The 10729-nt window shown below is 42.9% G+C and overlaps 1 protein-coding gene across 1 annotated transcript in view; it reads left to right on the top strand.

Annotated features, from left to right (window-relative positions):
• Positions 1 to 6303, top strand: part of LRIF1 (ligand dependent nuclear receptor interacting factor 1) — a 7683-nt gene extending 1380 nt beyond the window's left edge. The window contains 4 exon segments of the mRNA XM_035889736.1: positions 1 to 123; positions 1733 to 2011; positions 3886 to 4333; positions 4336 to 6303. The exon segment at positions 1 to 123 is cut by the window's left edge and continues 38 nt beyond it. Of these exon segments, the coding sequence (XP_035745629.1) occupies positions 1 to 123; positions 1733 to 2011; positions 3886 to 4333; positions 4336 to 4361 (876 nt within the window). The 3' untranslated portion in view covers positions 4362 to 6303.
• The last annotated feature ends 4426 nt before the right edge of the window (positions 6304 to 10729 follow it).

A 10729-nucleotide genomic window follows, 5' to 3' on the forward strand; every position in this document is an offset into this window, starting at 1 on the left:
GCAGTAGGGACGCAGGAAAATGTGTGCCAAAATGGCAAAGAAAAGATTCATTCCCCCAAAGCAGCAAGTGCTGTTTTACCTCAGTCTAAGCAAGAGTGTGCTTTCAGTGAAGACTGGCAAAAGGTAACTGTCTCCAATAACCATGCCCACCTCAGTCTCTGCTAAATTGTTCTGTGGTCCTGGCTCTATTTGAATAAAATGGCTGTTAAGTTCACAGATTTTTTTGTAACCAGGTATCCTGGCAATGGAAATGCTGGTCTAAAGTGGGATTCTAATCAATAAATGATTTCTTTTTTCCAATAAGATTGCACTATGCAAGTGAGAAAATGCGTAAAGAAAGGGGCAGGGAAAGGGTGACTTTCCGTTTCCTCACAAGATAAATTGTTGGTAGGAACTGAAGCTATAGGGAAGTTGTTAATTGTTTGAGCTTTGGGAGCTCTCTGCTTTCTGCTGTCGATGCCATGTTCTCGCAGCACAGCCATTGACTGTGTTGTAGGTGTCGTGTAACGTAGAGAAGTTTGCAGCTACACAAGAGGAAAACAAGGTGGAAGAAGAGGGTTTGTCATTCAAAGATGACTAAGTCAGCTCCAGTCTCTGCTAGTTCAGACAGCCAAAGGCAGGAGCTGCGTTTCCTTCCTTTCATCCCATGATGGGGAGGGATCCACCTCCTTTGACTCATGGTTTCACGTCAGGCAGAAGAAACTCTTGAGGTCTTTAATGGCTTTCCCCCTTCAGGCTAGACCTACATATTCTTTTAATATCATAATGTTGCAAAATATGTAAAAAGTCCTTAGCCTCAAATCCCAGAAACTCTACCCATGAAGGATTGTAGGACAAGTTTTCAGTTGCTCAAGAGGCCAGAATGAATTTGCCTCCAGATTAAAAAAAAAAAAAAAAAAAACAAGAGGGCAGAAAGAATTTGCCCCCCGATTAAAAAAAAAAAAAAAAAAAAATCATTCTGAAGCTAGTTTACACTTGCTTGTGTTGACCAGGCAGAAGAGCAATGTCAGCTAAGCATATCTGTGCAAATATTAGACATCATTGCAGACTGTAGGGCCTCTTTTTTGATTGTTCCTCACCTGAAAAATGGTTAAAGTAGACTTTTTTTTTTACTTCAGTGCTGTGTGATGCCACGTGTTAGCATGCTCATTTGCTTTAACCTCTGTGAAACCCAGCATATCACGTTTGCTGCTTTTAGTCTTTAAATTTGCAAGCCCATGGATTGCCAGCCATACTGACGTGAGCTTGAACTTGAAGATCAGAAACGGCTCAGGTTCCAATGAGGTTAGATACGAGAGATGGCTCATAGTGCTTTGTTAGTATTATCGACCACAGTGCAAGTATGAAAAGTGTTCAACAGTCTGAAAGTGACACCGTAAAGACGCTGTCTGATCTTCCATCATCTTCCTTTGTTACTTTGAAGTTTAGAACAGGTGATTTCCTTGTTGCTTCTTTTATTTCTGTGGTTTATGAGTTGGACTGTGCAGTTTCTGGATGTTCCACAGTGTACTTGGGGTTTTGAATAACTAACAAGAGTGTTAAACCTATGATGATACGTATAGAATTTCTCAGAATTGGCTTACCTGTGTTAAAGGTAACTCTTGGAGGATGGCAGACAAAATGAATGTTCACCTGTCTTTCTAGTAACTAGTTTTTAGTTTATATGTATGGAGAAAGAGGGAGAGAGTGAGAGAGTGTGATTGATGGCTCTCTCACTGTTTCTATATTTCAGATCCAGTGTGGAAAGATGGATTCACCGGGAAAGGTTATTCAAATTAAACACCAAGAGAAGCCACATTGGAAACAATACTTGGAATTAAGGAAAAAATTTGGTCTCTCTAAGGAGGAGAGAGTGTACCTTAAGAGAATACCATTAAGGACCTCTTATGAGAAACCAGAAGAAAGGGTTTTTTCCAGTGACAGCTTGAAAAGGAAAAATGAGTCTTGCAGTTCATCATCGTTAGATGTGGAAATAACAAATCAACATCAGGAATGTATTAAAGAGGAGAAGGTATCTTGACATTTTTCAGTGCTAAAATGTGTACTGCAACACATTCAGAAAGCAGCATATGTATAGTCAATACAGAGCCTCTGGATTCATCAGGGCAAGGCAGTAATTGTTACGGTCCCTGTGAGGGTTGTTCCTAGGGCTTGTTTGAGTACCGAAACAGAGTTGTGTGATTTCAGTACAGCTTGAGTACCATCTACGAGTTTTATCCTCTTTTGTGGGTTCCACTGGAGGAGATTTGAAGAACAAATGCTTTGAAGAAGACTGGACCCTCCAGTGGTGGCTGAACAGTCGAAGGGATAGTCTTTACTGGAATAGAACCCATATCTCTGTGTCCTGATTTATATGTAGCCTTCTGCAAACAGTTCTGTTTATGCAGTAGTGCAATGGATATTAGCAGATAAATAGTAGAATAGTTTCTTGTGAGGCTTTACCCTTGAGTTTCAAATCAGCTGAGTGCCGTTATTTCAAGGCATTTCAGTCACTCACATGACTAGGTGTGGCTGACTTCCAAAGAAAGGTATCCACTTAGTCATGGTGTGGTTTTATTAAATGAAATTTACCTGTGTACTTCTCTAATCTTTAGAATTACAAATGTGTTTATAAACTTAGTCATTTGTCATCGGCTAGGAACTTGCTTGGGCGCTTCTGGAAAGGTTCCCTCGATGTAAGGACTTCCATCTTAATGCATTAACACTATTTTATCCATCCAAAGTAGTTCTGTTCAGCCGTAGTGTTGAGGGCTAACTCAGAAGTTTAGAATGGTTTGATAAACAGTAAGAAGAACATTTGATCATCTGTAATCAGAAAAATCTAGTTAGCATTCTTAGAACAAGGACATCCTGGAGCAAGTAGGCCTGGAAAGGACAGCTAATCGAGATGTTTTGAAAACATCTGAAACTTGGCAAGCAAGCCCAAGGTCCATGTATCCTTAACTGAACTACCATCATTAGAATACTAAAAATCACACCTCCAGGTCAAAAGGCCCTTGCCCAGATGAAGACCCTTCCTCACAGAGCATGCATACTACGAAGAAAGGCTACTGTAGCTTTGAGTCTATGCGAGGCTCACAGGAACCAGTAAGAAACAGAAGTGATAAAGCGTGACTGTGAAATAACTGGTAACTCTTGCTCTGAGTGTATAAAATGCTGCTGTGTGCTAACCGAGGTGTGCTTGATTTGTGGTAAACCACCTAGCACCCAGGATTGTGCAAACCTGAAATAAATAAGCAAAGTCTCTTCTGAGTGTGTGACGCTTGACTTATTGCACACTGGACCACAAATCCGCTTTTTGGACAACAGTTGGGTTCTAAATTTTCTTTTGTATGATTCTGCTCTACCCAGTCAAAGGCTTTCTGAGGTTTTAGTAATTCTATGTTAAGAGCCCTGCTTTGAGCAGATCTACTGGCTGCTCTTAGTAAAGTACATTAGCGTTTAAACAACAAAACATTTGGGAGGAATGCAGTCTTGTGACAGACATTAGCAATAATATTTGAGCTTTCTGGAAATGTAAGCATGAAGAATTCTTCTATGTTTTGAATTTTGCTGTTAGCTGGTAAGTTTTTGTCTTATGCTACAGTTAAAGAATTTAAGCAGCAACTGGAGATGATAGGTATGCACAGGAAAGGCAGAAGTGCACTGTTGACGAAGGAAGAAATCCAGTGTTCTGGAATTGTTAACTGGGAGTTCTTTGCTAGAAAAATATTGAATGTGGAAGTACGTTTGCTCAAATTGCTAAATAAACCCTCTTCCATATTGTAATTCTAAGAAGCTTGCAAGAAATAACTTATAATTTGTGCTTAGTGAACTGTGATGTTATAATGTAGAATGGTGCTCTGTTTAACAGAAGTGTATTTTGTATGTTTCTTGGCTGTACAGATAATTGTGGATCTGGAAGAGGATTTGACTAAAAAAAGAAAAATAAGATCCTCATCTCTGTCAGACAGTGGAAAGAGAAGGAAAACTTCAGTCAAATCAACCCCAAGTCCAAGTTCAGAAAATACCAGCTCAAGTTCCAGTGTACTTAATAGGAGTGTCTCACCTCCACCAGTCTTATCACAGCAAAGTGTTTCCACAGACGCTTTTGTACCACCCATAGGGAGGGACTCTGAGCAAGACCTATACTCTCAATATAGTGACATTACAGACTCAAATATTCCAGTTTTAGTGTCTTGTGAAGAGGATACTTCAGTTCTTGAAGGTTCTTTCAGAGATGATGCTTTCCCTTTGACTCCCCCCGACTTGGATGAAACAATACGGGATGAAAAAATAAAACGACTTAAACAGCTCTTAAGAGAACGCGAAGCAGCACTTGAAGAGGTGCGTAGGAAAATGCAGCAAAGCTGAGATACTGAAGCTGGTGATCTTCATTTAAGTGACTTGAAGAAGAAATTCTTTGTTTAAACAAACGTGAATATTTCTGGTAGATAAGACTTATGGTATGTTTGTATTTAGAAAAGTATAGATTTCATGTTAAATACCAGAAATAAAAGACTTGGACCATCAAATTCTGCTTCTGGGACATGATATGTATCAAAGAATGCAGAAGACGATAGGCATTTGTATTGACGTATTGTCTATATTTTGAATTGAGGGGTTTCTCTATTAGTCCTAGCAAATAAACTTTCCCACTTTGGAATTCTGTGGCCTGTCTCTTAGAAACAGAATGTAAATTGCAAACCCCAATTGTAGATACTTTTTTGTTTTCCTAATGTTTTATAGTGCATGACAACTTTTGTGAATTCCTGAGAACTGTCGATTGTCATAAAAGGTCTATGGTCAGTATTTAATAAATGCTATTTAAATGATCTGGGAATTAGACTTTAGGCAGTAATAATGCAGGTATTTATACACGACCTCTTACAGTTGTGAAGACGGAAGCAGTGGAAACCCCTGCTGACAGTTACCTGGATACGTGCCTCTTACCGTTACTACTGTAAGCCTTTATAAGGCCTTTACCAGCTTTGCAATGTTGAAGTTTGGTTGTGGGGTTGTTTTTGTGGGGGGAGGTGTATTTTTTTGAAACAGAGTTATGTTGAATAATAACTTGTTGAAGCAAAAAAGGCATATTTCTTTATCCAGGGGTGGTATCTTTAATAATTTTTGATGAGTATCTTTTCCATTCAGTTGTTCAGTCATTATTTGAACCATGTCTCTTGCTACCTTCATTTGATGCTACCTTAGTTTTGCATTGTACAAGAGAATGTGCACTCAAACTTTCTTGGCCAGTATAATTTGTATAGAACTTTGTTGTGTATTTTCCCAGGATGTCATGGGTTGTATGGACGCCTTTCACTACCCTCTGTTGTCAGTGTCATTGAACCTTATAAGGCTTTTCTGCAGTTCTCCAGTCTTCATTGTTACTGCCATGAATAACTGTTTTGACAACAGGATTCGTCATTGTTTTTTTCTTGTCCATTTATGGTTATATTCAACATCACTGATCCCTGTAGAACTCCATTGCTGTTTTCTGTTCATGGGAGACTGTCGGCTACTCTTCTTATTTTCTGTATTTTAATCAAATTTTCATCTGCAAGGTTTGTGTATGTATAGGGTTTTGGCAAAGGATGTTGCTTTGGAGATGTATCTTTGGAAAGCCTAGTAGACCGTATCAGCCCTATGTTCCTTATTAAGATGCACCTTGACAGTGTGAAGAAGCAGATTAGAGAGGCAGGACAGCCTTTTACAAGGAAAGAAGATGATGGTCCCTGCTCTGAAGAGCTTGAGATAGAGAAGTGTAGGAGAAGATGCTACACCGAACACGCAATGGTGCGTGAAGACGCAAGGTATGTAATGGAACTAAACTCTTTAATGATTGAGATTACTGTGTAAGAGGCAATTGCCTGTGATAGAGCAAGCAAGTAGAGGTGATATATCACAGGCATCTGTGGGTTCACTGTGTATGGGGTGAGTGGTTTGGGAGCAGAAATCCCATAGTTCAGCACAGGGAAACAGACACCTAACGAAGGGCTGATGCACAGCGGAGAGAATGATGTAAAGGAATTGGGCCTCGTGACCCATGTTATCATGCAGCCCAAGTATCGCAGAGCTGAGAGCACGTGCGAGACCGCTGAGCGCCTGAGGAAAGGACTGTGGGTTGGACCAGTGACCTGCATCCTGTAGCCTGCTGGTGAGGCTGAGTTGCTTATGGAGCAGGTGTGCACAGATGTGGCCTTTATTGGTAAAGGTGTGAAGCGAAGAGGCTAATTTATGGGAGATGATTTTTTTTGAGCAGCCAGTGATACCAGTGAGGAAGATGTCTGCAGTTTCATCCGTGCTTCTTCCAGAAAACGCAGAAGAAGCGTAAGTTGGGCCAGGCCTGCCTGTGAAATACAAGCAGTAGTGAGGAGGCAATAATTTTGTGTGAAAAGTGGGAATATTCCCTGCATGTATGTGGGTGTGATGGGGAGAAAATAGAAGGCAGGCAAGACTTGTGAATTGAGGTAATGGCAGTTCAACAGACTTAAGCAAAAGCTGCAAAGCAAAATTAGGAATTCAATTACTGTGTCCCCTCAGCAGACATGTTTAGCCATTTCCTGGGACTCAGCGTGCATAATGTTTACTCGGGAAGGCAAATACTGTAACCATAAACATCCCTGCATCCTCCTTCTCTCATTAAGCTTTTATTTGCTGAGCATGACCTCATATGGTATGGAATATCCCTTTGATCAGTTCAGGGCAACTGTCCTGGCTGTGTCCGTTCCCAGCTTCGTGTCTGTCCCCATGCTGCTTGCTGGGAGGGATGCAGAGTGAGAAAAGGAGAAAGCCTTAATGTCATGCAAGACCACATGGGCTGCTATGAAGGAAACAAACTATCGCAGCCAGAGACAGGGCGGCAACCAGAAAGGAGACAGAAGCAGCCTTGTGTCTTGTAGCTGCAGTCACCCGTTGAGATACTCTTCCAACGGACATCGCTCGCCTGTCCTAACTGTCTTCTGCCAGAAGTCTTTCCTCTATGTTCCAATGATGTCCGAAGAAATTAATGAAGCCAAGTTCACTTCCATTCGCTGGGAGGATTCCAGGTTTGACATTCTACGACACGCCACCTTCTTTCTTCCAGAACCTCTTTTTACTCTGGAAAAGTGATCCATTCGCCCGAGTTTTCTCTAGAGACGGTAGTAAGATAAGGAAAATTTGGAGGAGAATCCTCTGCAAGGTTTTGAAGAAAGATGACCAGTAGGATTTGGTGGCAAAAAGTGAATGGGCTATTTCATTGGGATCTAGTAATGGAAAACATTGGCGCAAGTCAGAAAGAAAGATTTGTTTTATTGCTCAGAAAGAAACTTCTATTAAAGTTCCAAGCCATCTATGGAAGAGAGAGAGATGTTTGTCTTGGAACAGCATCAATGCGAAGTCGAAAGGATCACTAAGAGCCAAGAGAAGCCACTTGGTGTGCTGATGTAGGAAAGTTGCGCCAACAGTGGGAGCAAAGGGACTTCATCAGCCAAGGACGTTGCAGGTTGTTGGAACTGCTCCTCATCCAGACGCGTTATCTGTAGCACAGATTCTATTTTTCTGCACTGTTCATCCTTGAACTCCTATGATCTGTAGAGAATTTCTTTGTGACAGAAAAACTACAGCCCTGGGAATGCTGGCTGTGGCCCCAGGAGAGGGAATTATTGGCAGCCATCCCTGTGCAGCCTTGGATGGCAGAAGGCGTTGCAGTTACACACCATGCTTGCTGTGTTAAGTACACAGCAATATGAAAACCATGGATTTTGGCTATGGATTAAAACTATGACTTCCATGCAAATATTCAGGAGGAGTCAGCAGAAGACCTTGTAGGAATTTCTGGGTCCAGAGAGTGAAGGACAAAATGGATTGGGAAGCAAAGACAATCCTGTGCCAGCTGCCAACATCAGCCTAACCTGATGACTTGGAGCATCTGGATGGAACATGTGCAAGGTGTTACTTTTCAGCTAGAGGACAACCCACCACAGCACCGGCATTTCTGTATGAGGACCCCAGTCTTCACAGGGGTCTGTCCCAGCCATTTAGCCTGAGAAGTCATCTGGAAGCTGGGCACCCTAGAGTCCATCAGGTCCAGCTTCTTCCTGGCAAGCCAGCGGTCAGCTGCTGGGGCTGGAAGTGTGCAGAAATACTGGAAAATGAGTTAATGTGTAGATACATGTCGTCAGGGATGTGCAGATTCAGCTTCCAAACTGTTTTGGACAGCGTGGAAGTGACCCTGAGTTTCCTGCAGTTGTGTGATTTGAGTGGACAAATTGTGACCGATTTCCAGTGGCGCAGTTGGCAGTGGGAGGCAGAATTTGGCAGAGCTCTGCCTGTCCTCTTGTGGATGTGAGAGGCATAGAGCAGTTACTGTGCAGTCCGAAGAGAGCTTCTGGCAAAGGGAAAGGGAGATGGCACCGCTGTCGGTAGCGAGATATAAAAGCAGAAGTAGTCAGTGCTGGATTAGTCTGAAGATCCATCCAGCCCATCATCGTGTCTCCAGCAGACACCAACATGGGGAAGGAGATCAGAATGGAGACCCATAGTGGATGCCTGGAGAATAGTACGAAGACACAATGATCATACACGAGGCTTCAGTGGTGCTTTTCATTTCCCAGCTACGATCGCTCTGAAGAAGACATGGTATCTTTATCTTTAATACCCCTTTTTTGGGTTTTTTCCCTTTGTCTGTTATATTTTCCTGTTAACTTTTTGAGGTGAGTGTAACCAGTCCTCAAATCACCATGTCAGGGGAAAAAAAAAAAAATTTGTAGACTTTTTTCATCTTACTCTTCAGCCTTTCTTTTCCTGGACTGGGAAGGTGTAGGTGGCCCCTGAACAGAAGCTATCCCAAACTTTTGACCATTTCTTTTGACCGCCTCCATAGCTTTTCAGTTACACACAGTCTTTTTCAGATGGATGGACCAGAAAAACTATACTGATTAAAACGTCACTGCAGCATGGAGTTACAGTGGCATTTTGATGGGGTTTGGTTTGCTCTCTATACCTCCCTAATAATTTCTTACGTTCCTGGGCTCTTCACTATTGAGCTGATACTTTTGTGGACTGATCTACTAAATTTGCCGATCCCTTTGAACGCAACAGCTCATTCAGAGCTCATTTTTGTGTAGAAACACAGGGGTTTTCGTTCATCTACACCGAAATGTCATGATTTGTTTCATTGCTCAGTTATTTGGTGGTATGAGAACCTGCTGAGGCATTTTTCAGGTTTCTTGAGAGCTATACCACTGGCAAACTTTGACATTTCGCTCTTCACCCGGTTTTCTAAATAATTTGTGAATATTGAAGCGTACAAGCTCCAACAGGAGTATCTGGGACTTCTTCCTTCTGTTGAGAAACCGACTTTGACGTTTCGCTCTTCACCCGGTTTTCTAAATAATTTGTGAATATTGAAGCGTACAAGCTCCAACAGGAGTATCTGGGACTTCTTCCTTCTGTTGAGAAACCGACTGTTGAAACCGAATTGACTTTCTTCTCTTTAAACCAACTACTTGTACAGCTGAGGACAGTCCCGTCTTTGCCATAGCAGCCTGGTTTCTGTAAAACTACAGTGAAGGAAGTCCAGGTAGATGATCGACTGTAGATCCCAGCATCACCAATTCCTTTGGTAAATGATACTGGATTTGAGGCAGGTCTTGCCTTGACTGAATCTTTTCCAGAGGCTTTTCTTCGATTGTAGAGAATTGTAGAAGACCAGTCTGGAGAGGGAACGAACAGCCATGGGAGCAACAGAAGAAACAAGCGGCTGGAGGGCTGTGAGAATGGCAGGGGCCGATGGCACTGAGATTAGCAGGTCATCGAGATCCCAGCCCATCTATTTGCAGCTACTGGGGACTTCCAGCTCAGGAAACTAATGATGGTCTAAAAAAAAAAGCAACAGCTTAAAATGAAAACTCAGGCCTTTAAGAGATGATGGTGGGAAGATGGGGTAGGAGTCACAAGACACCCAGGCAAGAAGGAAAAGGGTAGGAAGTAAATCCAGGTGGATGACACAATAGGGAGAGAAGATGGACAAAAAGATCAATCTCTCAGCTCCTAAATGGTATGAAAGATACTTTCCAAGCTGATATGTAGTCACCAAAGTCAGAACCACCCAGGAGATATCAGCAGGATTTGGAAGCTGGTGTCATCCTCTATGTCACAGCAAGCAACACTGCGCATGACCCCAAGCAGCTGACACACCAGAAGGACAGGATGTCATCCAGAGAGACCTGGACAGGCTGAAGAGGTTGGCCTGTGTCAACCTCATGAGGTTCAACAAGGCCAAGTGCAAGGTCATGCACCTGGGTCGGGGTAACCCCTGGTATCAGTAGAGGCTGGGGGAATAAAGGATTGAGAGCAGCCCTGCCCAGAGGGACTTGGGGGTGCTGGTGGATGAAAAGCTGGACATGAGCCGGCAATGTGCGCTGGCAGCCCAGAAGGCCAACCGTACTCTGGGCTGCATCAGGAGAAGTGCGGCCAGCAGGTTGAGGGAGGTGATTCTGCCCCTCTACTCTGCTCTGGTGAGGCCTCACCTAGAGTACTGCGTCCAGCTCTGGAGCCCTCAGCACAAGAAGGACATGGACCTGTTGGAGCGGGTCCAGAGGAGGGCTACTAAAATGAACCGAGGGCTGGAGCACCTTTCTTATTAGGACAGGCTGAGAGAGTTGGGGGTGTTCCGCCTGGAGAAAAGAAGGCTGCAGGGAGACCTTATTTCAGCCTTCCAGTACTTAAAGGGTGCCTATAGGAAAGATGGGGAAAATCTTTTTAG

Source organism: Egretta garzetta, unplaced genomic scaffold, assembly GCF_000687185.1.
Source record: "Egretta garzetta isolate BGI_Z169 unplaced genomic scaffold, ASM68718v1 scaffold202, whole genome shotgun sequence".
NCBI classification, from domain to species: domain Eukaryota; kingdom Metazoa; phylum Chordata; class Aves; order Pelecaniformes; family Ardeidae; genus Egretta; species Egretta garzetta.